This window comes from Balaenoptera musculus, chromosome 10, assembly GCF_009873245.2.
Source record: "Balaenoptera musculus isolate JJ_BM4_2016_0621 chromosome 10, mBalMus1.pri.v3, whole genome shotgun sequence".
Lineage (NCBI taxonomy): Eukaryota > Metazoa > Chordata > Mammalia > Artiodactyla > Balaenopteridae > Balaenoptera > Balaenoptera musculus.
The window spans coordinates 22,787,721-22,815,226 of NC_045794.1; the positions used below are offsets into that span (position 1 = coordinate 22,787,721).

General features: G+C 39.9%; 1 protein-coding gene across 2 annotated transcripts in view; it reads right to left on the reverse strand.

Annotated features, from left to right (window-relative positions):
- TM7SF3 (transmembrane 7 superfamily member 3) overlaps positions 1 to 27,506 on the reverse strand; it is a 37,476-nt gene that overhangs the window by 7,282 nt on the left and 2,688 nt on the right. The window contains exons 1-9 of one of the 2 annotated variants that reach the window (XM_036866455.1): positions 20,152 to 20,553; positions 19,426 to 19,580; positions 15,472 to 15,622; positions 12,529 to 12,649; positions 11,600 to 11,771; positions 6,793 to 6,970; positions 2,210 to 2,296; positions 823 to 903; positions 32 to 184 (exon numbers count right to left, since the gene is read on the reverse strand). In XM_036866455.1, the coding sequence (XP_036722350.1) occupies positions 32 to 184; positions 823 to 903; positions 2,210 to 2,296; positions 6,793 to 6,970; positions 11,600 to 11,771; positions 12,529 to 12,649; positions 15,472 to 15,622; positions 19,426 to 19,580; positions 20,152 to 20,173 (1,120 nt within the window). In that variant the 5' untranslated portion in view covers positions 20,174 to 20,553. Of the gene's footprint in view, positions 1 to 31; positions 185 to 822; positions 904 to 2,209; positions 2,297 to 6,792; positions 6,971 to 11,599; positions 11,772 to 12,528; positions 12,650 to 15,471; positions 15,623 to 19,425; positions 19,581 to 20,151; positions 20,554 to 27,506 lie in introns of those variants that run through there. The other variant, XM_036866454.1, reaches the window with a different exon arrangement.

A 27,506-nucleotide genomic window follows, 5' to 3' on the forward strand; every position in this document is an offset into this window, starting at 1 on the left:
ACACACATAACATGAGTTACACATCTCCTACCCAGTGGAGTGAAGAAAGTCACTGATGAGACGAGGAACCCCAGCACTAGCCCAATACACAGCATGCAGAGGACAAGGATCCCAAATCGCCACCAAGCAGCTACCAGGAAAATCCCACCAACACATCCGGCAACGGCTGTCAGAACCAGGCGGACTGCACAAGGAGAGAGGATGAACAGTTAGATCAGAGGAAGCTTTTCCCACCGCACGCTTAGACACGCTATACCATTACCAGAGCCAGCCTAGCCTTTCTCTGGGTCAGGCACCGAAGGCGCATCAGTGGTGCAGTGAAACCAGCATGGGGAGGCCCTCTCTAGAGAGGGCCCGGTCTGAGGCTGGAAACCAGCCGGGGAGCTAAACCTCCAAGGACTAGTGACAGGCATGGCTTGGTACAACCTATAATTGGGGCAGAGGAAGAAGGGGTGACAAGCATTCTGTTCAATGTGACAAGGAAGGAGGGGTTGTGTTTGTTTTAAGGTAAAGAAAATCCTAACACTCTGATTGCTATAAATGTCATATGGTCAATATACCACACAGCTGGAACACAGGTTTATAATCAATATGGCCCTTCATTTCCCTCAGTACCAAGGAATTCACCATGTAGATTAAAAACCCGGGAGAGAAGGTCTGAAGGAGTAGTTTAGAAAAGATGTGTAGAGCACAGGTGGCCAGTTATTTTACACACATAAGAGGATATCACACACAATACTGGTCAAACTGTAGAAGGAAAGGTGCGTGTAAATGGTGCCTTCCTTTTTGAACACTCAGTCAAACTATATTATTTTCACTTACCATCATACTTAATAGGTGTCAGTCTTGTAATCAGTATATAAAAGAAGAATCCCATGAAGATAAAGCCTATAAAGAATAGTTCTAGTAGCAAACGACCAAGGAAGGGAAAAAAACAAAAGCTACAGTTAGTAAATGCAATTTAAATGTCTAATCTACAAATACATGCTTCAGTTCCCAGAATTTACACATGAGGGCATTCAGAGAAGAGAAATAATTATCTAAAAGGCAGGAAAAATTCAGAAGTCACTGGGAGTAAATATTATCGTTAAATGGGTACAAATTAAAGTATTAACTATTGGATACATTTTCTTGTATATAGGTCAATTTCAATTGGTCAGTTAATTGTTAAGTTCATAGCTCATTTTAATATATTTATACTTCCTACTTAAAACAAAAATAGTACTTTTGTCATTGTGTCTGATCTGAAATTGCAGACTAGATTTCAATTCATTACATGAGCAAGAATACAATTTGAAAGGTTAAAAAAAAAAAATTCCAAAGCAAAATGTGACTTTTAAGTGATCCTTTCCTGTTTAGGATGAACATCAACCATTGTCTTTATCTATAAAAAACCTAGTAATATCTTTGGGACCTTGCATACAGCTTAACAATTAAATTCTGTATTATAGAATCATTCTACACTTTGAGAAATTAAATATTCTTCACAATATTCTCTTCTCAATCAAGAAAAAAAGTATAGTAATGGAGGGAAAGGCGTTGCTGCTTCAAACAATTTATTAAAGCAAGTTCGAAGAGTTTTATAAGATCAAGATTATGTTTACTCTCCCCTTGATGCTCATTATACTGCCTGTTAATGAATTATATAAGGTTTTTTTTTTTTTTAGTAATTACAAACATTAGTTACATAAAAGTCAGCCCAAAGAATTCAAATCAACTCAATGAGCATAATTCATATTCTACCTCCCCCATTGGGTTTCACTGAGCAGATCGTGGAGTTCCCATTTGCTGTCTGAACCTCCCAGGGCTGTGCAGACATTTCGACCTCCCTGTACACTGCAGCCTGATTTATACGAAACCATGTCAATCACCGTCACCAAAATCCACATATATTTTTACATAGACGTCCTGATTTCTAATTAGTAATCTTTGGTCAACTAGTCAATCTAGCAATTGAAGTTTTGATGCACAAATCAAATTTTATTCCCCTCTTAATAAGAGAAGGTTGCATTCCATTGTTGAGAAAAGAGAAAAAATCAAAATGCATTGTAATTCAGTAGAATCTTTACTAAAAGACCCCAGCTACAAATCTATAAAGATAGTGGAGGTAGCCAGTTGCTTACTCTCCTTACAGGTCATAAATTCCCCAGCAGCATTTCAGAAAAAAGACCACAAGGCATGTAAATAGCAACTATATTAGACAAAATACCTGTTTTCCAGAATCTGTGTCCAAAGAAACAGATGAAGAGACCAAGCAGGGCAAAAAGAGTGAAGAACACTTTGGTAGATACTCTTCCTAAAAATAATGAAAACTGAGTGCATAATACATCGAATTTGATACTTTGAATTTAATTAATATAGAACAAAGCTTCATGAAAAAAAGCAAAGTGAACTGACAATAATTTATTCCATACGTGTATAACTTATTTTAAAAACATCCTTGCCACCCCTAATGACTTACTCTATGTGGGCGGTGAATACCAATGGTGGCTGGTGTCACAAAAAGAAAAATCAGACAACACTGCTATACTACTCACGACACATTTGGAGGAGGGGATGGGGGAGAAGTGGGAAAGGAGGAGGAGAGAGAGTGTGCCTAAAACACATAACTCTGTTTCTTCACCAATAAATTACAAGAAAAAAAAGGAGGGTCGGGGGAGGGAGAACTATGGCTTAAAGTGGATTTAAGACACACATCAACTAAAAACAATGTGCAGACCTCATCTGAAACCTGATTCAAACAAACAAAACTGTGACAAACAATTAAGAAGCCTGGGAAAATGTAAACACTGGCTGTTAATCTGACACTATTAAGGAATTATCTTCAATATTTTTCATTGAGACTTGTGTTAATGATACTGTGGCTATATATTTTTTTAAAAACAGCACTTATCTTTAAGCTATACATATTGTACTAAAATTTCGTAAGCAAAATGACCATTAGGGACCCACTCTAAAAGAATCCAGTGATAAGGGGGAGGCGGAGAGACACAGGTGGGTGTATAACTGCAACAAGATAATGGCCATGAATCAAAATTGCTAAGGCGGGATAATGATATATGGAAGTTCACTGAAGTTTTCCATAACAAAAGATTTTAACCAAAACTCACATTAAATTAAAGAAGATGTATTATTCTACAAGTAACACATGAACAAATTACTACCAATCTTCTCAATTATACATGTTGCTTTGGAAAAAAATGTAGTGTAATAACTAATGATGAAGCACAATATGCTCCCTGATGCCGAAGGATCCAAATCCTGTGATCCTCAATCGGCACAAACTTAAATAGAAAAAACAGGATTCGAAAGATAAGCCCTATTGAAGGGAAAAATAGATCCACTAAATTCACCACCATCATGACACCTTTGAGATAAACACAAGAAAATCATCCCCGAACTAAAAACAAAAACAAAGCACCTACGCAAACTCATGTGAAGTGTTACAAACTGACCACAAATCAAAACACATAAAATACTTGAGTGTTCAGATGGATTCCATGAAGGCCTACATTTAGATAAGGAACACAAGACAGAAGACCAGAATTTGCAGGGCATAAAATATACCTACATATCAGTTTCTCTGAGAATGAAGAGCTCAAAAGAAAGATGAAATGAGAGTTACTGCAACAACCTGCTTATTTCAGCCTGCAGTTGACAGCAGTTTTACGATTCAATCCTTATAGCAAAAACATGCAGTTCAGTGGGATAATTTTTTTCAAGTGAAAATCTAGTGGAAGTTTCCAGCAAGTGGTACAGTCACCAAAGACAGCAACCCAAGAAAAACTGGCACACACAGATATGTTCCTCCAGAACATTAGACAGCAGAGAGGAACTAAGTAGAATCTCTGATCACAGTACCAGGAAGGAAGGAGAGAAAAAGTTAAACATACAAGTAAAGCCAGAGAGGAGAGATTTCATAAGTAGAATCTAGAGACAACACAAGGTACGAATTCTGGGGAAAATGAAGACAAAGGGGTGAGTGGGAGGGGAAGACACAGGGGAGCCAATGTTTAGTGTTTTTAATCATGACGGAATCACTATAGCTATGACACAGGCCAAGGTTTTAATTAAAAGGCAATGTGGGTCCATCCTCCCTACTCCCAGCTCAGGAAAGGCATCCTAGTGTGCATTGAGCTTGAAGACAAAAGCCACAGAACCCAACTCCGAGCTGGAGGAACAGTAGGACCGGACCTTTCCCTCCCCTCCGCCTAACGTGGAAAGACAGGTCCCAGAGCTCACTCTCATTAGGAGGGGCCCTGGTGCAAAGAGTCTGAGGGAAAGGAAACGGAGGAACCCAGACAAGATACAGCCCATCAGTCAAAAACGCAGAACTTATATCTGTCTGGTCTCTTGCACTGTATCTCTCAAGGATCTTGCACGTGGCAGTGGAAGACTGGGTAGGATACAGAGGAGAGCAAACATTAAACCCTGGCTTGAACCCAACCGATAGACTTCATTCTTTAGAGCAAAACTCCTTGAAAGAGTTCTTTGAACTCTTTCCAGTTTCTTTCCTCCTATTTGTTCTTTTTTTTTTTTTTTTTAATTTTATTTATTTATTTATTTATTTTTGGCTGTGTTGGGTCTTCGTTTCTGTGCGAGGGCTTTCTCTAGTTGCGGCAAGTGGGGGCCACTCTTCATCGCGGTGCGTGGGCCTCTCACTATCGCGGCCTCTCTTGTTGCGGAGCACAGGCTCCAGACGCGCAGGCTCAGCAATTGTGGCTCACGGGCCCAGTAGCTCCGCGGCATGTGGGATCTTCCCAGACCAGGGCTCGAACCCGTGTCCCCTGCATTGGCAGGCAGACTCTCAACCACTGTGTCACCAGGGAAGCCCCTCCTATTTGTTCTTGAACATACTCGAGTCAGGCTACCCTGAAATGCTCTCACTGGCATCTGTGGCCTCCATGTTGCTAAATCCAATGGTCACTTTCCAGTCTCTTTCTCAGCTGCCCTGTCAGCAGCATCTGACCCAGGTGATCACTCTCTCTTCCTCTAAACATTTTCTTCTCTTAGCTACAATCTGGTTGCTCCTTTTTACCAATCTGGTTGCTCCTTCTTGGTCTCCTTGGTGGGATCTTCTTCAATTTCCTGACCTCTAATCACTGAAGCACCCAGGGCTCAGTCCTTAGACCCCCTCCCTTTCCCACAGCTATAAACATAAAAGGAATGATAAACATGGAAAAATGCCATTTGGCAACCGGCTGGTAATAAATGTTTCAGGCAAAACTCACCAGATGCTAAAGCCAGCAAGTGAAGAGTTTGAGAAATGACTATTTACCTGTACTCAAAGTACCTCCCCAAAAGATACTTAAAGGGGAAAACAGTTACTACACAGTGGAGAAACCTGGCCGACACCCCTAACCAAGTAATCAGGGTTACTACCACCAGTAACGGAAAAAACAGATATCAGGTGCCTCTAGAGGACACTTCATCACTTCTTTTGTATTCCTAGCAAAAATTCATCATCTGAACTTAGTCACAAGGAAACATCAGATAAACCCAAATTGAGGACGTTCTACAAAAATAAATAACCTGTACTCCTCAAAAAGGTAAAGGTTTTGAAAGACAAAAACAGACTAAGAAATTGTGCCAGATGCAGGAAGATAAAAGAGATAGTTTAATGCAACATGTGATCATGAAGTGGACCCTAGACCAGAAAAAAAATTTTTCTTCTGGTTATAAGCGGCATTGGTGGAATAACTAGTGAAATTTGACAACATCTGTAGGTTAAATAACAGTACTATATCAATGTTAATTTTGTGATTTGATAGTTTTACTAGTTGTATAAGGAGATAAATAGAAACATTTAAGGGCAAAAAGGTCTCTATGTCTACAACTTGCTCTCAAATGCTTCAGGAAAAAAAATGTATATATATGTGTACATAGAGATAAAGAATAAAAAGCAAACAGCATAACGTGGTAACTAACATCTGAGGACCGTTGGTTAAGACTATGCAGAATTCTCTGAACCATTTCTGCATCTTTTCTGTGAAACTGTTTCAAAATAAGATGCTAAACACACATAAACAGAAAGATCTTACCACAGCCCCCCTGCCAGCGCCCTCTCTCTCCTGGACACTATGATGGTCTGCTGATCAATCTCCCTATTTCTGCTCTTGCCCCTGATTTTTCTCAAACAAAACAAAGCAGCCAGAGTGATCCCATTGAAACACGAATTAGCACTATCTGCTCAAGCTCTCCAGTGCCTTTTCATTGCTCTCAGAATAAAAGCTATAGTCCAAACTGGGACCTGCGAGGCCGCCGGCTCCAGCAGCCACATGAGGCAGGCTCGCAGCTGAGGGCCTCTGCGATGGCTGTCCCCTCGGCCTGGCACCCCCCGCCACTGCCCACCCCCCACGGTGACACGTCCATGGCTCCCTGCCTCGCCCTGGGTCTTTACCCTAATGTTACCTGTTCAGCAAGGACTTCCCAAGCCATGCTTTCTCAAATTCTCTCGCCCTCACTGGTTATCTCCCTTTCCTACTTAACTCTTGCTTCTTAACCCTCGTCATGTATCTCACATACGATATATTTCACAAATGTATCTTGTCTGTCTCTTCTCCCCCACTAAGATGCAGGCTCCAGGAGGGCTAATATTTTGTCTGTTTTGTCCACTGCTCTATCCCAGTGCCTAGAACAGAGAGTGGAGTAACGGAGGGGCTCAGGAGGCATGTGCTGAATGCATGAATGAATGAGACAAAAGCAGTTTAAAATATCCTTAAGTTCTGTACTAGTTGATAAAGATCGGCAAAGCCAATGAAGAATTTTCACAGTTGAAATCCACATACTCACCAAGGGAAGAACAATTATCCTCCCCTGCCTCAAAGCTGCAAGCGTACGTGTGAGCAGGGACGTAAGCTGCAGACGTATTTAGAAATGGATCCCGAACGATGACGTTGTAAATGACACCTTGTCCCCGGAGGGAGGAGAAAGAAACACTTGTCTTATCATCAGCTGTTAGGGTAACCACCTGAAGCCAAAAATAATGCACGATTAGTGTTTAGATTAAAAAATGCAAACCCCATTTCTCCACACCCTCTCCAGCATTTATTGTTTGTAGATTTTTTGATGGTGGCCATTCTGACCAGTGTGAGGTGGTATCTCATTGCAGCTTTGATCTGCATTTCTCTAATAATTAGTGATGTTGAGCATCTTTTCATGTGCCTCTTGGCCATCGGCATGTCTTCTTGCACTGTTGGTGGGAAAGTAAATCGATACAGCTACTATGGAGAACAGTATGGAGGTTCCTTAAAAAACTAAAAACAGAACTACCATATGACCCAGCAATCCTACTACTGGACATATACACTGAGAAAACCATAATTCAAAAGACTCATGCACCCCAATGTTCACTGCAGCACTATTTACAATAGCCAGGACGTGGAGGCAACCTAAATGTCCATCAACAGATGAATGGATAAAGAAGATGTGGTACCTATATATACAATGGAATATTACTCAGCCATAAAAAGGAATGAAATTGGGTCATTTGTAGAGATGTGGATGGACCCAGAGTCTGTCATACAGAGTGAAGTCAGAAAGAGAAAAACAAATATCTCATATTAATGCATATATGTGGAATCTAGAAAAATGGTATAGATGATCTTATTCGTAAAGCAGAAACAGAGACACAGACGTAGAAAACAAACGTATGGATACCAAGGGGGAAGGGGGAGAGGGATGAATTGGGATATTGGGATTGACATATATACACTATTGATACTGTGTATAAAATAGATAACTAATGAGAACCTACTGTATAGCACAGGGAACTCTACTCTATGCTCTGTGGTGACCTAAATGAGAAGGAAATCCAAAAAAGAGGGGATATATGTATACGTATAGCTGATCACTTTGCTGTAAAGTAGAAACCAACACAACATTGTAAAGCAACTATACTCCAATAAAAATTAATTTTAAAAAAACCCCACAAGCTTTTCTATTATAACCCCACCTACATGTGCTATTAAATTCTAATATGAAAGTATAATTCTTGTTTAAAATATACACTAGCCCATTTGGCTTTTTTAAAACAATTTATTAAAGTATAGTTGATTTACAAAGTTGTGTTAATTTCTGCTGTACAGCAAAGTGATTCAGTTAAACATGCATATATATATATATTCTTTTTCATATTCTTTTCCACTATGGTTTATCACAGGATATTCAATATAGTTCCCTGTGCTATCCAACCTATATATAATAGTTTGCCAACCCATTTGACTTTGTCAAGAGATTGTCCTACACAGTCTGTATGTGCTGATATGAACAAGCTCTTACACAAAATGCATCTAAAGATTTTGTATATGTTAATAATTTAAGTAAAATGTGATATAAATAAATGATTTAGGTAAAATGTGCTAGATAGGACAAAGAAAAAAATTTCTGTCTCGTCTGCTAGACTGTAAACGACAGAAGGGCAGGAACCTTATTTATCCTGCTCACCAGTCTCCCCTCAGTAATTAGCACAGAGTAAGTGTCCAACAAACAGGAGCGATCACTGAGCTACAGAGCTGACGCAGGCCGTGCGGATTAACATCTCACAGAGAGCACCCACTTCCTTTTGTCTAACAGGCTCTGAAATAGGAAAAATTACATACAGCTGTGTTATCCTGTAGTCCTTCACTTCAAAAATTCCCTTTTAAAGGTTGTTTTTTAAATAGGGGATAAATATAATAGAAACAAAAGCCCCACGTGGCCCTAATACACAGATATGTTCCTACTAACAGAAGCGAGAAAATGAAATGTTACGGTTGCAGGAGTAAATAATTCGGAGCCTCTTAGAAAACTTCTACTGTTTAAATATAGTGCTTAGCCTTCAAAAATATGTTTTCTGGGCAAAAGATTGGTCAAGTCCAACAGAATGTTAACATTACCTCCTACTCTCCCAAGTTTTTATTATGAGACACTCAACCTTAGAGAAATGTTCAAAGAATAATACAATGAAAAAGTTATATACCCCACTTAGATTCAACAGTTGTTATTATTTTACCGTATTTGCTTTACTGTCCCTCCCTCTTGCTCCTCCCCACCCCACATATATATATATTTTTTGGCTGAACCATTTTAAAGTAAGTTACAGGAATCATGACATTTCACTTCTACATACTTCAGCATGCATGTCCTAACACAGTGTTTCTCAAACTTAATAGCCTATGAATCACTGGGGAGCTTGTTAAAATTCAGATTCTGATTCTGCTGGTCAGAGGAGGTACCTGAGATTCTGCTTTTCTAAGAATCTCTCAGGTGATGCAACGCTATGCATTCATCTACCACACTTTGAATAGCAAGGTACTAAGTACAGGGATATTCTCCTATGTGCTCACAATACCTTAGCTCACCTAAGAAAATTAATAATTTCTTATTATCTAATACACAGTCCATATTCAAATTTTCCCAAATGTCTTTTATAGCTTTTCTCCCCCTTAACCAAGATCCAACCAAGTTTCATGTATGATGTTTATCTCCAATTTCTGCAATCTAGAATCACCTTTGAAAGATTAAGGAAGTTATTTTACAGATCACTCCACAATCTGAATTTACCAGATTGTGCTCAAGATGTCTAACTTGTACTTTGATCCCATGCATTTCTTGTAAACAGGAACTCCTATAAACAGGAAAGCAAGTTAAACCTGTTTTGCTAGAATATTCCATAGGTTATGGCGATAAAGTCAGCCTACATTCACATGAGCACATAATGCAGGTTCAGCTACTATCAGCAAAGCTAACTTTGACCACATGGATAAGGTAGAGACCATCGGATCACTCCACTCTGAAAGTAGTTTTCCCTTTGCCTTAGAATTAATATAAGGGTGCTATTTAGGTATCCTGGGAATATCCTTCCCCCCAACACTCTTTCACCTGGTGATTTTTGCCTGAATTATTTCACTGAGGGTCAGAAAATAGCGATTTTCTAATTCTATTATTCCTTCTACATTTACTAGCTGGCATTCTTCTGTAAAGCAGAGCTTTCTCTTACCCACCGGGAGTGAATTACAGATCCTCCTTTTAAAAAGGCAGGGTAAATTCCTTCCTTTTATTAATTTTCAGAGTAATTTTGTGTACATTGCTCCAACAGTAGCAACTAAGCATTTTTCCTTTTTCTTTTTTTAGTATCAGTATGGACATGTTTTTGTTTATTCAAGGCATAATCAATCACGTTCTCTTTGATGACTGAATTGTCCCAGAGATGGCCAGTGTGAGCCTCTTCAAACAGGCTCCAGGGACTTCCGTGGTGGTCCAGTGGCTAAGACTTCGCCTTCCAATGCAGGGGATGCGGGTTCAATCCCTGGTCAGGGAGCTAAGATCCCACATGCCTCGCGGCAAAAAAAACCAAAACATAAAACAGAAGCAATATTGTAACAAATTCAATAAAGACTTTAAAAATGGTCCACATCAAAAAAAAATCTAAAGAAAACAAAAAACAACCAAAAAAAGCAGGCTCCAGAGTCTTCTTGACACGCCCTCATTAGTCGTTGAGGGTTTCCTTGAATTCTGGCACGTGATATTCTAGCTTTTAACCAAGAGTTAAGAAGTAAACTAAAAAGACTCTGCTGTAAGAATTCTTACATTCTTCATAAGAATAAAAATGGTCTTCAAAATTTCCTATGTACAAAGGCAAACTTTGCCAATAGAGCTTCCTAATTTGTGAATAAGCACAATGAGTTTTCTTGTACAAGGCTCCCTCTTAGCATGGGGCAATGACATGTGACACGTGTGACACAGCAACAAAATCAGATCTTACTCTGCAACAGGCTGAGCCCCTAGGCTAATCACAGACACCCAGTTTCAATCGCTTCTTTCTATGTAATCTGATAATCTACAACCTTCTAGGAAGATCTTAGCAGTCTAGAAAAACTTTACCCACCAACCACTAGATTGACAGATGACCTTGTTTATTAGACTGATATCAGGCACCCTTTAAGATATAAAGATAAAATCCTGCCCTCCACAAAGATGATCTAGAGCATGAGTCTCAAATTTTAATTTGCATAGGCATCACCTGGGAATCATAAATACAGATGCTGATTCCATAGCTCTGGGGTGGAGCCTAAGAGTCTGCAACTCTAACAAACTCCCAGATGATGCCAAGGCTGCTGGCCTGTCCCCACCCTTGGAGTCACAAGAGTTTTCAGGGGTTTCAAAAGCTCGAAGAAAATTTTTGCTGCAAGTTAGAAACTTTGCATTTGGGTTTAAATATTAAAGATAACGTGTATATCCTTAAACAGTTTCACATTACTTTTTCTCAAAACACTATAACCTTTAGACTTGCCAAATTTCTTTAATCTAATAGTTATGGGAGTACATAGAAAATTACCACCCACTTCCATCCATAGCTCAAGATTACCAGTCATAGATGTGGCTGCAACTAAAACATAACAAAATTTACATGCATCTCCTCAAAAGCCAATGCTACTTAGGGATATCACTAGCAATGACTCCCAAGGTGACAATGAAATAAAAGAGAAAAAGTGAGAATCCCAGAAAGACCAAGAAAACAGTTTAAAAGAAAAAAAAAAGCTCCTGGTAGCTTCTCCCCTTCTCAACTCTTACAATGGCGTCACAGTCTGGCCACACAAATTATGAGAGTCAGATTTACCTTGACAGCATTGGCCTGCACCTGAGGCACCTCGGCCATCCTCTGCAGGTGCCTTAGCAACGCCTCTTCAGTGAGGTCGTTCTCCGGCAAAAAATACTGATAGACGTCATACTGTAACCTCCACCTGGAGTCCTGGCCCGTCTTGACATCACATGGCGGAGCATCTGTGCCTCTAAAGTCAACCAACAAAACTGAACATCAATCTCTTGTGCTGCAAGTTTCATCTATAAAAAGGAACCAAAAGCTGGAACTTCAAACTTCTGCAACAACGATTCCAAGTTTGGCACCACCAAGAAAGGAGAGGCAGTATGAATGGTTACATAACCAGATGTGAGTATCAGTCAGGTTGAGTCAATTGCCCGCTTTGCTACTTGTTGGCTGCGTGTATGTGGGCAAGTCACTTAATCTCAACAACCCTTAGGGGGCCTTTCTGTAAAATAAGAACAGCAGCCCCTTCTTCATAAAAGTGTTAGGATTAAATGACAACACACAGCACTTCGCAGCACCATGGATGATACACAGGGAGCATTTCAAATGTTACTCAAATGTTAGCTATCATTACCATTAAAGTAGAAACTAGGGCAGAATGTTAAAATAATAAAATCCTTACAAAAAATATGAGTGTTTCATGCCTCCAGAATGTTTTCTATATTTAAAACTCTTTACAAAAACTAAGATGTACTTATAAGCTCATAATAAAGGCTCAACATCTGGCTCTTCCTAAGAATGAAGGGAAACAACATTAACTGTAAATGACAGCTCGAGTATTAGTAACAAAGCTTAAATTACTTCCATTCCAAAAAAAAAAAAGTATGCAATTCAATTCTGCTAAAGAGAAACTATGGATTTTGAGACAATTTACTCAATCTACACAACAGCGAGCCATGCACATCCTAAAAGGAGTTTTAGGAGTCGGGAGACAGACATACCTCGCATGACCTAGGTTTGCTGGAGCAAATTTGATAGTTGTTTCAAAGAAATTATACTCCAGGTAAATGTTGGAATCGATATCTAAATCAAACTCCAAATTACAACCACCAGGGATAGGATCTGGATGGAAAACAAGGAAGTTACTTAACATAGAATTCTTATATATTCAAACCACACTCGGAAAAACAGAACCCCACCCCTTATAAGAACTCCCAATATAGAAGTTAAATAGACAGCTTCTAGTTTTGTACTACCTCATGGACTGAGGATAAAGTTAACTGAGGTTACGGGCTGTGGAACAGGGATTAGAAGACCTTTTCTGTAAAGGGCCAGATAGTAAATATTTTAGAGGCTTTTCACACTTGATGGTCTCTGTGGCAACTACTGAACCCTGCTCTTGTGGCAGGAAAACAGCCATGGATGATACGTAAGCGAATGGGCTGTGTTCTTTTGGGTTTTTTTAAGTACCGGATTTTTAGTTACTTTTCTTTTTTTTTTAATATTTATTTATTTATTTCGCTGTGCCAGGTCTTAGTTGCAGCACACGGGATATTAGTTGCAGCGTGCGGGATCTAGTTCCCTGACCAGGGATAGAACCTGGGCCCCCTGCATTGGGAGCACAGAGTCTTAACCACCGGACCACCAGGGAAGTCCCTGGGCTATGTTCTAATAAGACTTTATGTACAAAACAGGCAATGAGCTGGATTTGTCTTGCGCTCTGGAGTTTGCCAACCTCTGCGCTAGAGTTAAAAAGGTCAGAAGAGGCAGAGATTCTTAAGCTGGGGTCCAAGAGCGGGTTTCAGGGGCTCCATGAACACCCTGAAATTGTATGCCAAATGTTGAATGTGTGCCTCTCCTACATAGAGAAGTTTTTATTAGATTTTAGTATATAGAAGAAGGGTGTCCACTTTTCACATGACTCTTTCAACAGGGAGAAAGATGGTGTCACCCTCTTTGCTGGAAGTTTTTGTGTATATATAAAAGAGTAAAAATTTAAAAATCTCAAGAACCCCAAGACCACATATTAGAATAGCATATGTATAATTAAACAGAAAATAAATTTGGGGTATTTAATTTACATTAATAATGTGGTTAAAACAGCTCTTCTTTTCTTATTAGGAATCCTATTCATAACCTTTAAGCAAGACAACACTTAAAGAAGTCACTTGACATTAGTTCAATTCCATGCAAAGAACTGTATACAGCGGACTCAAGTGGAGAAGCTAAGAACAAGGTAAACCAATTTAAAGGTTTTTAAGATCTCAACTTCATACACTCATCCAATCATTCCCACAGCTGGTTCTTAGTTTCCATAAACTGCTGGAACTCTGCAGATTTGGAATGGAGATACCCAGTGTGCACTGTTTCAATATTCTGCGGAATCTTTCTCAGAATTCTATGCTCTTCTTTCACACTCTCCTTTTCCTGCATTTACAAATATGTACCACACCTGAGAAAAGCATGTGTATTGTAATTGACACTCCACTGTTCATAAATTTTCTTGTGCACTGACCCTGAGGGAAGCTTGAAATCTATCATTTTTTCAATCAGGTAATTACCCTTTTGCGACATAACACTGTCTTTCTTCAACTCCAATCACTTTTTGGCTTCTACCTCCTTTACTAGTTATTGCAACCTCTCCTTCCCTTTACTACCAAACTTTAAAAGAATGTAAATTTCCTCACCTCACCTTCACTCCTCAATCACTATAATCTAGTTTTCACCCTCACTGTGCCACTAAAATACTCTCATTAAAGGCCACCACTGACTCTGGATTGTGCTATCATATGGACACTTTCAGTCACTCTCTTGATCTCTCTGCAAAGTACTATTTACCACTCCTTACTTAATGCAGGATGTCCAGGCTCTCCTCTTACCTTCCGGTCTACTCCTTAGTCTTACAATTATTCTTCAGCAGTTAACATCCCCCAGAAACAGTCTGGCACATGGTAGGCACTAGGAAGTTATCTGCTATTATTTTTCCCCCCTAAATCTCTAAGTTCAGGCCTGGACAATCTCACTCACTTCCATGGCTTTTACTAACAACTATTCAGTTGGATATCTAACCTCACTCCTCCACTCCAGGCCCTTATTTTAAACTGCCTACTATACATTTCCATCCAGATGTCCTATAAGGGTCTCAGATTCAATGTGTCCCAAACTGAAGTGACCATCTACCTCATCCCAACCCCCTAAAACATCCAGCACCACAAAAATCCTATCTCCATGCCTATTTTGCATCACCACCTCCCAGCCGCCCAAATGGGAAGCCCACGCTCCCCACTTTTACAATCCATAACCACTGGTCATTGTGTCTTGTCAATTCTACCTTCTGAATATCTCAAACCCAGCTCCTCCTCTCCATCCCCCTCTAGGGGCCTCTGCTCGCATCTTCATTTCTCACTATGAGTCCTGAAAGCTGTGCTGTACTGACTCTGCTACGCCCTCTCCAACCCACTCCTCACACCGCTTCTAGAGTTAACTTTCTAAGAGATGAAATGCATCAGATCACTCCTCTGCTTAAAAACTCGCTATGTTCCTCAGCATAGAGTGCAAACCTCACATTGTACACCAGGCCCTTCACACGCTGGCTCCAGCCATACCCACTGTTCGCCACCCTCCAAACACCCCATTCTCCTTCCACGTCTTCCTCGGCCTCCGATAACCAACTAATGTGTGAAGGACCATGTCTTGTCTTTCTGTTACAGCTTCTCCAAGGGCTCCTTAAATGTTTTCCAAATGAATAAATGTGCTCTCCTGGCCCCTACCTGGGCTTTCAGTCATCATGCTAATTCTCTGACTCCCCTGCTGTTAATACCTTTCTGACTCAAGGTATTGTACTTATGATAAACACTTTTAATAGGATTATCGTTTTCCCTAAATTTTCACACACAAGTCCCACATTCCGGAGAGTAACGGGGAGTCGACAATAGAAAGGTTACCGCTTTCTGAGTAGGAGAGTGGAATGGCCACATTTTGGACAGGCTCAGGGTCTGAAGTCTCCAAGTGCCAAGTGCATATACTCTGCTCTGGTCTAAGAATGAAAACCAGTCCTTTGTCGGTGCCTGTTCCCGAGGCATTGGGAAGGAGAGTCTACAATAAGGAAAGAAGAGTCATCATGAATCGGGAGTTGAGCAGAGTGCTTAAATTTTGGAGTGGATCTAGTGTGCATGCCCTACTCCAAAGCTTCTCAAAACAAAAAGGAATAAAAACAGACCTTCCTCAGATGATTAAAGAATTCTTTGCACTTCTATGTGCACGTGCCCACACATACACATGGAGGAACTATTTAAAATATACGTCTTTGATCAGGAATAGCAGATACACAGAAAAATCCCCAAGCTTTTCAATCCCCTCAGTTAGGATCTACTATGTCAAGTACTAAGACTACTAGGTTAAGGACTACTGTGTGAATGACAAAACTAAAACAATTTAGTAATGAGTCTGACGGCCTTTATTCAAGGGAGAACAACCCATGGATTGGGGCAGGACAGTGCCTCACTAGCTGTGGAGTCCTGTTCCCAAGGGATGTGGGGCATGAACTAGTTTCTTACAGCATTAGAAGGGCATGCTTGGCTAGGTCGGGATTTCCTTAGAAGTCGAGCGGGTCCTGTTTTCTAGGGTAAGGTGAGCTGGCTAAGCTGAGCTGGAAGATTGTGGCCAGTGTAAGTTAGGTTTCCTTGACAGCGGTTCCCTGTAAGTGCAGGCTGACTTAGGTTTAGATTTGTGACGTGGACCAAGCCACTGGGGCAGCCTCTATTTGTGGTCCCGATATACAAATTAACTTGACCACTACCAAGACAAAAATATAAGCTCTGCCCCCAAAGAGTTCAGTTCTTGGAAAGCTTTTTTAAAAAACTGAGTTGTAATTAACATATTATAAATTACACATAAAGTATACTAACGGTAGGTTTTGATAAATGTAGGCACCTGTGACACCATCACCACAACCAAGACAGTGAACATACTGATCACCTTCTTTGTGCCCTGTTCTAACCCCTCCTCACACCCTGGCCACTCGCCCATCCCCTGTCCCCATCTGCTGGGAAAGCTTTTTGAATAACAAAGTACTAAGTTAAGAGGTAGCAGATTCAAAGTGTTTTCTTAAAGCTAAGGAAATAGAAAGAAAAAAGTGCCAGATGGGTTTCAATGTGACAAGCATAAAAGAGAATGACCCAAATACTAAGTGAGGAACTTTAGGGTCAGCAGTTTCAAAGAACTAACTGCCAAGATGACCCAAAAACTCCAAAGTGCCACACTTCATCAGGAAGTTACAAGAGAAAGTTCTCGGGACTTCCCTGGTGGCGCAGTGGTTAAGAATCCACCTGCCAATGCAGGGGACACGGGTTCGAACCCTGGTCCGGGAAGATCCCACATGCCGCGGAGCAACTAAGCCTATGCACCACAACTACTGAGCTTGCGCTCTAGAGCCCGTGAACCACAACTACTGAGCCCATGTGCTACAACTACTGAAGCCCACGCGCCTAGAGCCAGTGCTCCGCAACAAGAGAAGCCACCACAATGAGAAGCCCGTGCACCGCAAGGAAGAGTAGCCCCCGCTCGCCGCAACTAGAGAAAAGCCCATGCGCAGCAACAAAGACCCAACACAGCCAAAAATAAATATTAAATAAATAAATAAATTAGAAAAAAAAGAAAAAAAAAGAAAGTTCTGTTCACAGACTCACTTCTAGAGCTATGTGCAGTTCTGCTTATCATCTTCTCAGCAGTATAAATACAGTGAGAACTAAAGGCAGTCCAAGAAAGGAACACGATTATAATTCAGGATAACTAAGATCCTTTCTGCATGAAAACCGAGGCCCAAGATGCTGTTCATCCAGGCCATTTTCGTCCCATTAGTAATGCTGGCCTCCCTTTATCTAACCTCAGTTTCCTCAAATGTAAATATAGGCATTAGAACTACTTGGTTGAACTGTTACGAGAATTAAATTAACTATGTGGAAAACCAAATGCAAGGGTTCCTAACTAGGAGCCCCAGAGGCCCAGTGAGTTTCCAGAGGTCCCCATGAAACTATACAGATGTAGTCATACATTTTGCCAGGTAGAGAGTCCTGAGATTTCAGCAAATTCCAAGTCTATGGCCCCAGGAGCTTAAGGATCACTGGCCTAGCACACAGTGGGCATGCAATAAATATAAATGCCTTTTTTCTCCATCCTTTCTCTTCCTTCAAATGTTGTCTTTGCTATGATATTATTAAGAAGGAAATTACCTCTGTGCCATTTTACTATGTATCCTATGTAAGGGCCTGAATAGAAAGCTTCCATTTGAATTTAGTGCCAGAAAAAAACTTGGCTTCCCCTCAAGAACTGGCATGTTTCTTCCTTCTAAGAAAGTTATGAAATTTAACATGCTTTGATTTCTGCTCTGGCTGCAAAGAACTCAGGCAAAATCAATATATGAGTCATAAAAAAATATATATATATATATGGGTCATAGACACTGTTATCTCTTCAATTAACATAATTTACTCTTTCCTCTTTTCCTTGATCAAACCCCTCCATTTCTAGTCTATTAAATCACCACACACAACTTCAAAACCTTCGTGGCAGAGACAGGAAAGCAGGAACAAAAAAATACCAAATACTTAGTTTGAAAGATGCTGTGACCAATGCTCATAAGATATATAGGAATTGGACTAAGACAGCTCTGTTTAGCAAATTCCAGAATATTAGAAGGTAGGCTTAGGACAAATAACGCAGCACAACTTTATACAGAGTGAAATTCATTTATTTGTCTAGGGGGTCATATAGACTAAATATAAATAGATTTGTAAAAGGTTAACATAAATGGCAGAGCCTTAATAGCTTAAGCTGACCCAGGACATTTGAAAAACTTCCCAGAGCTGAGGCTGAGGTTCAGGGGTGTAGTGATGATCTCTGTAAGAGGGTCCTAAATGCTGCTGGAAGCAAAGCACTGCACTGGTTAAAACTGAGTGTTAGGATTCTTTTGTTTCCATGAGACTCCAAAGAATAAAGCTGATCCTACAGGAGTCTTAATAAACTTCAACACTAAATGGCTGAACAACAAAGCAAACCCATTAAAATGTATTCTCAGGTAAAAATCACTGAGGACACAGTAGGGTAAGGAAAAGAAGAAGTGGGAAGTATGAGGAAAGCGTAACTGCAGACAGGGGACATTTGGTACAAGCCACCCTCCCCCAAACTCAGGAGCATCACCCCTCTTTTTAGGTCAGAGGTCACCACTCAAGAAAGGCCTGTGATATTCACCTCTCAGCCAGTCTAAACCACTCACTTGACAGGACCCAATCTTGATTTTTTTTTTTTTTAAATTTAAGACATACACTTCTCCACAAATTTATCACCCTTTGTTAAGATGGTATAGGGGCCCCAAATTCTAACCACCTCTTTGAATTACTCATTACTGCGTTCTCCCACGTATACACACATTGTACGTGTAAATAAACTCTTTTTTTTCCCTCCTGTTTAAAAAAAAAAAAAAATTTAAGTCATAAAGTGGCATCAAATTCTAATGCTCGGGACTTCCCTGGTAGCTCAGTGGTTAAGAATCCGCCTGCCAATGCAGGGGAAATGGGTTCGATCCCTGGTCCGGGAAGATCCCACATGCCACGGAGCAACTAAGCCCGTGTGCCACAACTACTGAGCCTGCGTTCTAGAGCCCGCGAGCCACAACTACTGACCCGCACGCTGCAGCTACTGAAGCCCGTGCGCCTAGAGCCCGTGCTCCACAATAAGAGAAGCCACTGCAATGAGAGGCCCGCGCACAGCAACGAAGACCCAATGCAGCCACAAAAAAAAAAAATGTGTCTTTAAAAAAAAAAAAAATTCTAACGCTCACGCTAAATACAAGACCCCAAAATGTGGAAATGGCTTTTACGGAAGTAATGCTTTGTACTTACCTCAGAAAAAGAAACTGTTGTATTCTGATACTGTGAATGTATTTGGAAAATAAGAAAAGTGACATTGCTGGAAATATGACGCAAAATAGCTTCCTCTGGAAAGGGCTTCTGGAGCTCCAAGTATCTAAATTTCCCCACAGAAAATTCAAGAAGACCTACAATGACAGACACGTTTCATTGTAACACTTATATCTCTAACAGCGATTTGTACAAACTGCATACTTAAACACAAATGCATGGCTAATTTAATCCTCAGAAAAACCCGTTGAGATAAATATTATTATTACTGCTCCTATTTCACTGATGAAGACAATGAAGCTCAAAGGGGTGAAGCTGCCCGCCCAGGGTGACTCACCTAGAAAGGGTGGAACTGAGAACCTAAGGGGAAGAAAGGTATTTCAAAAGATGTGAAAAATAGGCTGTTCAAGGTGCCTGGCTCCCAGAGCCCAGGAACATCCCCCTTCTGGTAGCAGCAATAACAACTCTATTCAGAACAGAGTCCCTGAATTTAAGGATTAACAACCCTGATGAGTTACTAACAATCGTAAATGCACTGGTACTAAAGATTATTACGATCTAGTGAATTCTGAAGTCAGCCCAGCTAGAGAGGCACATCTGGCTTCAATTTTTACCCCACCATTTACTAGCTGTGTGATCTCAGGCAAGTTACTTAATTCCCTTAAACCTCAGTTTCTTCATCTGTCAAATGGTACTGAAGTACTCAGCTTGCAAAGGAAGGTGTCATCATCACAGGCAAAAATGTCTATTGAGTGTCCACACCAGGAACTTCATGAATCATAGGGCTTCCAGAAGAAGGAGCTTTTCGTTTGCTTGTTTAAGGATCAAGTTCAGAGCCCACATAAAAGACAGGCTATAACAAGTTCTCCAACACCTCACCTAGGCTTTCCCATTTGTCCACTTGCCTCCACTGTCTGCTTGTGTTTCACTCACTCACTGTGTCTTATCTCCCAGCTGCTCACCACTTCTTTCCTTTTCCAACCTAATTCTCAAGGAATCCACTAAATAGGCTGCTTTTAGACTTCTGTGTGGTTCTGGGTTCCCATCTCACCCCCTGCCCTAGAGTCAGTGTGTCTTTGCATAAACAGCAGAGGAGCCTGCAAGCATTACATAAGCAGTCTTGGGGGCTGGAACCTAAAAATAGAAAAAAAGATTTCAATTTAATAGAGATGAAAAGTAGTTGATGAGGTAAAGATTATATTCACCAGAGTCCCACAGTGGGAGGATCACGTTTTATTTTAGAAGGAAATTTGAGTCAGTGGGAGCTAAAAGAAAATACCCCAGACACTAACTCATTCTTATGTACCATTTCCTAAGAAGGCTAATTTTTTCAGCACTTTTTGTTGTTCTTGTAGTTAACACAAGTACTCCCATTTGGATGATTAAAAAAAAAAGACTATCAAGAAAGGCTAACCAAGAAAGCCAAACAGAACATACAAACATTGCTAGAACTAGAATAAAGGTTACTCTCTATAAAATTTCCCCAAACTCCATGATGTTATTATATTATCTTCATAATTTAATTCTTTAATTGATTATAGAAAAAAAGGTTACTTGTGGTTCTAATTTAATTTCTAAAAATCCAGAGAAAATTTTAATAGTTGTAACAATGACAAATGAAGGTGGTGTATTTTCTAGTTATGTAACTGGAAAGACATTTCACCTTTTATGTGGAACAAAACTCCAGCCTGAATAGAGGTAAAAATATTAGGAAGTGGCTAACAGAATCTACGGAAGTCTGGAAAACGTGGGGAGTTTTCTGGGTTTTTTTTTTTTAAAGGGGAACAAGGAACATTTGAATATTCCAGGTCTTCCCAGCATCAGGATTACTTTATTAGGAAACCAAATTATACATAAAATTAAGTGGACCTCGGTAAATGGCCCTAAAAACTTTTCACGTATTGCACTTTAACTTTGGTCCCATCCATTCTCCACCTTCCAAGTCTTAAAACTATCCACAAATTCCAGTCTAAGAGCAGTCTCAGTTTGTTTTCCTAGGAATTAATTGGATTTCCATCCTTTAACTGTCCAAAGCACTCAGCTCATTTACCGGCCTGCCTTTTCGAGTTACATTTTCAGTTTTTCTGTTTTTTCAGTCCCTCCCCATCCCATTTTCTCTATTTGACAAATACTTATTTTAGTACTTATGGACTAGTCGCTCTGCCTATTGAATACTGTGACCAGAACTGATGTAAGTAAATTCGTAAAGGTTATAATCACTTAACTAACACTTAAATTTGCCCTTAAGCCTATCTTAGAAACTTTTGATGATCTTTACGTCTGTCTCCCATTACATGGGCCTTGAATCAAAATACTACCCAGAACATTTATAAGCCCTGGAAGAGACTGAAGCTATCAGTTAGTGAAGTGTTGGTTTTCTTAACGTTTCCTTAATCTATCACACAAGGGTGAAGATAAATTGCAACTCAGAAATACTTGGAGAACCAAAACTTTCAGTGATTTAAAAGACAGTAAGGAAAGACAGGACCATAGAAATTAAAATATACTACTAAACAACTGGTAACTTAACAAAATAAGTAGGGGTAATAAAAGTAGGTATTCCTGGGAATGTATGTTAAGTGCCTTTTCTTTTTTTTTCTTTTTTTTAAAATTTATTTTTATTTTATTTATTTTTGGCTGCATTGGGTCTTCATTGCTGCATGCGGGTTTCTCTCTAGTTGCGGAGAGCGGGGGTTACTCTTCATTGTGGTGCGTAGGCTTCTCACCGCGGTGGCTTCTCTTGTTGCAGAGCACGGGCTCTAGGCGCGTGGACTTCAGTAGTTGTGGCACACAGGCTCAGCAGTTGTGGCTCGCGGGCTCTAGAGCGCAGGCTCAGTAGTTGTGGCGCACAGGCTTAGCTGCTCCACGGCATGTGGGATCTTCCTGGACCAGGGCTCAAACCCATGTCCCCTGCATTGGCAGGCGGATTCTTATCCACTGTGCCACCAGGGAAGCCCTAAGTGCCTTTTCTTTACACATTTCATTGTTTATCAGATTTCTATAGCGATCATGAGGCATTCTTACCAGAAAGGAAATGCACAATTTGAAAAAAACCTTCTTCCTTGATGGCACTCAAAACACAGGTTCTACCTCAACTCTTAATGTGAAATTTATAAAACAGGGACACAATCTAGAGAAAATGGTGACACTGTCAACACTCAACAGGTGTCACCTGTTTTGTTTTTCCCTTAAAATGGTAATATTGTTCCAGATCATACATAAGCCATATTTTAAAAGGCAAGAACTGTAGAGAAAGTTAATTCCTCCAGCAAGTACACTGTACAGAAATAATCACTATTAACAGTTTGGTATACATCTTTCAGGATTTAGGCAGATATCAGCAGGAGCATCTCTATGTAGATGGAAAAAGAAAGACACAAATATGTTTGGTATAGCCATTTCATAGATCTTAGATATCTTTCCACATCAACAGATAATTCTAGCTTTATCATTTTAAAAGCTATATAATATTGCATTCTAGGTAAACATGATTATTCAACCAATCCCTTACTAATGAACGTATAGGCTGTTACCATTCCAGCATGAATAAGAAATAAGAAATAAAATAGTTCTATTTTGTGAAAGAATACTCTAGAAAAAAAGTATACATATGTGTGTGTGTGTACATATATATGCCAGGCAATAAACCTATTTGAGAAGGTTTTTGCTGTGACAGTGTAGATCACCTTTGATTTTAAATGGTTAAAATAACTAAGAAGTCTTGTTCTCATTAAGAAAATCAGAAATGAAGACAAACAGCTTCTGTGAGAATATAAAATGATCAGGACCAAAACGGTAAGTGACAGTCTCTGCTTCTGACTTTTTCGAGAAGAACACCTGCCATTTCAGAAACAGATTTCCAAAAGCTTCCGAACGGAAGATGATGCCTACTAACCCTCTTTCCCCAGTCAAATGCCTGTGACAAGAACCAGAAAGAAGCCAGATAACAAAGGGGAGAGACACTGTATACATTATTTTTAAAAAACTGGTCACTTGACAAAGTAAGTAGGGCTATTAAAAACAGGTACCTATGGGGTGTATCTTAAATAATGTTTTCTTTTCTTTACACATTTCCTATTTTTCATATTTTCTGGAGTGCTCATGAGGTGTCCTTCTTAGAAAGGAATTCTAATACAGTGGTCATCCACCTTGGTTGTACGTTACAACTATCTGAAGGTGTTTTTTAAAACATATTGTTGCCTGGGCCCCTCTCCAACCAGTTAAATCAAAATTCCTGGGGTTAGGGTTCAAGTATCAATTACAAAACAAATATTTATTAAAATAACATGCAGGGACTTACCTGGTGGTCCAGTGGGTAAGACTCCACGCTCCCAATGCAGGGGGCCCAGGTTCGATCCCTGGTCAGGGAACTAGATCCCACATGCATGCCGCAACTAAGAGTTTACATGCCGCAATTTTAAAAAAAAAACAAAATCCCGCACGCCGCAAAGAAGATCCTGCATGCTGCAACTAAGACCAGTCGCAGCCTAAATAAATTAATTAATTAAAAAAAAAAAAAAACACGCCTACAAAGAAGTGCACAAAGTTTACACTGCCAGATCAAGAAACAGCACTCTAACCTCTTAGAGGTCTCCTGGTGGTCTCTTCCAATCACTACCTCTTCCCTCCTCCCCAGAGGTAACCATGATCCTAACTTTTAACACCACAGATGGGCTTTTTTTTTTGAAATTTAATTAAATGGAATCATACAGCATGAATTCTTTTGTGTCTAGCTTTTTAAAAAGCAACATTTTATTTGTGAGATCCATCCCAGCTGCTATCGTAACTGTTATTCATTCACTTTCACTGTCATATGCTTCATGAAATAAATATACCACAATTTATTTATCTATTCTACTGTTAACGAACATTTGGACTATATCTAGTTTGGAGTAATTATAAATAACTCCATTCAGACAATTTTTTGTATGTGTCTTTTGGTGCACATGTACACATTTCTATTGGGTAGAACCTATGAGTAGAATTATCAGGTAACAGGGTATACTTACGTTCAATTTTAGTAGATACTCCTGAACAGTTATCCAACATGGTTTTGCCAATTTAGACCTCTATCAGCTTGTAAGAAAGCTTCCAGTTACACAATACTCTCACCAACACGTGGTAAGAACATTTTGTTTTACCTATTGGTTATTTAAATATCCTCTTTGTGAAAGGGTCTGTTAAGCCTTTTGCCCACTTTAAAAACTGGATTATCTGTCCTTATTGAATTTTAGGAACTCTTTAGGCATCACTGATATGAGTATTCTGTCAGATACGTGTTACAAATATCTTCTTCCACTCTTTTTTTTTTTTTTTTTTTTAAAGAACTTTCTTTCACCAACTATTTTTTTTTTTTTTTTAATATTTTATTTATTTATTTATTTATTTATGGCTGTGTTGGGTCTTCGTTTCTGTGCGAGGGCTTTCTCCAGTTGCGGCAAGTGGGGGCCACTCTTCATCGCGGTGCGCGGGCCTCTCACTATCGCGGCCTCTCCTGCTGCGGAGCACAGGCTCCAGACGCGCAGGCTCAGCAATTGTGGCTCACGGGCCCAGTCGCTCCGCGGCATGTGGGATCCTCCCAGACCAGGGCTCGAACCCGTGTCCCCTGCATTGGCAGGCAGATTCTCAACCACTGCGCCACCAGGGAAGCCCTCTTCTTCCACTCTTATAGCTTGTCTTTTCACTCTCATTACCTTTAGATTAACAGAAGTTTTAATTTTAACGTAGTCCAATTTCTCAAGTTTTTCCTCTATGATTTTAAAGAATTCTTTGCCAACATATTCCAAGATCAGGAAGATACATTCCCCATGTTAACTTCTAGAACTTTGTTCTACCTTTCACATTTAGGTCTCAAATCAACCTGAAACTGATTTTTATGTATGGTGTGAGGCGGGACGGTCAAGGTTCATTTTCCCATATGAATATCCTGTTCACATAGCAACCTTTATTGAAAGTAGTTTCCCTACTGCTCCGCAATTCCACCTTTCACCTAAGTCAAGTGACATATGTGAGGGTTTATTTCTGGACTCTTAACTGTGTACCATTGGTCTATTTGCCTATCCTAACACCAATATTACACTGTCTTAATTTCTGCCCCAAATTTGTTCTTCCTCTTCAAGACTGTCTTGAGTATTTTTGGCCCTTTTTCATTTCCATATAAATTTTAGAAAGCAGCTTGTCAATTTCCACAAAAAAACTCTGCTGGGATTTGATTGAGATGGCACTGAATATATTAATTTAGGGAGAAATGATACCTTTATAACACAGAATTTTTCTAATCTACGAATTTGAGATATCCCTCTATTTATTTATTTCCTTAATTTATCTCAAGAATGTTGGATAGTTTTCTCTATAGAGATTGTAACATATCCCATTATAATTATCCCTAAATATTTAATATTTCTTGATGGTATTATAAATTTACTTTTTATTTTCTATTTCAATTTCTAGTTGTCTCTTCACCAACATGCCTTTTTTTCAAGGCTCTCCAGGTGATTCTAATGTCCAGCCAGGTGTGAGAACTCCTAACACAACGTTTGATGAATTAGGGAAGGAAAGCTATACTTTTTCCTATTCTTAGTTATCTTTATCTAACTTTTGCATGAAAATCCTCTGGCAATCCAAGAGCCATTTCACAATTTTTATAGAATACTGTATATTAAACAAACCAGTTATGGTCTGAGTCCTGACTTGCAGGGCCCTGTCATATTTGATGTTCCGGAGCCTCACACAGTGCCAGGCACCTGGTTGGCACACAGTAAATGTTTGGTAAATGAGAGTTGAATTTTGTGACCTCAGACAAGTAATTATTTCCTATGGGCCTCAGTTCCCTCATGGTAAAATGTAGGTAACTGTGCTGCATACATCACGTGGCTGCTGAAAGTATCAAATGGGAAAAAATTTGTAAACTGCCCAATACTACACAATAAAATATCATTATTAGTTTCTATTAGCTTTCCAATATTTCAGAGGCTCATGTCCTTATCAAAAAAAAAAAAATGCAGGCAGTCAGTATGGTCCTCCTACAAATAAACTAGTGGGAAGAAGAGGTCTAACAGGTATAAAACGCTCAGCACATCCATCATGAACAGTGAGTTGAGAAAGTGACTTCCACAGAGGGACAAGGAAATATACTGAAAGTCAAGACAACTTTAACAGTTCAGCCTGGCAGAAACTGCATTTCATTTCTACTCATAAAAACAGACATGGCAAAGGAAGACACAAATACAAAAATATATCCTGAAGAGGTTAACAGGAACTTAACTGCACTTCTAAGTCATCTGGAAAAGGATGCATCAGAAACATTTTTTGACGGATAATTAGATCTTATGACTTGAGGAGTGGACAGGAAAGAAAGCACATCAAGGATATTACAGGGCAGGGCTTCCCTGGTGGCGCAGTGGTTAAGAATCCGCCTGCCAGTGCAGGGAACAAGGGTTTGCGCCCTGGTCCGGGAAGATCCCACATGCCGCGGAGCAAGTAAGCCCGTGTGCCACAACTACTGAGCTTGCACTCTAGAGCCCGCGAGCCACAACTACTGAGTCCACGTGCCACAACTACTGAAGCCCGCACACCTAGAGCCCATGCTCCGCAACAAAAGAAGACACCACAATGAGAAGCCCACGCACCGCAACAAAGAGTAGCCGCCGCTCACCGCAACTAGAGAAAGCCCGCGTGCAGCAACGAAGACCCAATGCAGCCAAAAATAAATAAATTTTTTAAAAAAAGAAGGATATTACAGGGCAAATGGCTAACACGAGACTGAGCACTTACGCTGTAGCTCTCCTCTAAAAAGCAGTGGCTCTGCTTTTTCTGGCAAAAATGTTTTTTGCCATCTAACGTACAGCAGGGGACCCTTTTCTATTTTTCATACCCTTCCTCCATTCCTACCCAGAGTCACTCTTTCCTTCCAATAATTCCATTCTAAAAAGAGCTGCCTAATCCCAATATGTTCCTTTTCTTTCTCAATCAGATCCTAAACTTGCAACCTTAAAATTTTCCACCTCTTCCTTTTTACTATTTACTGAAATGTACCTCCATTGTTTCTGCTTTAACCAACAGAA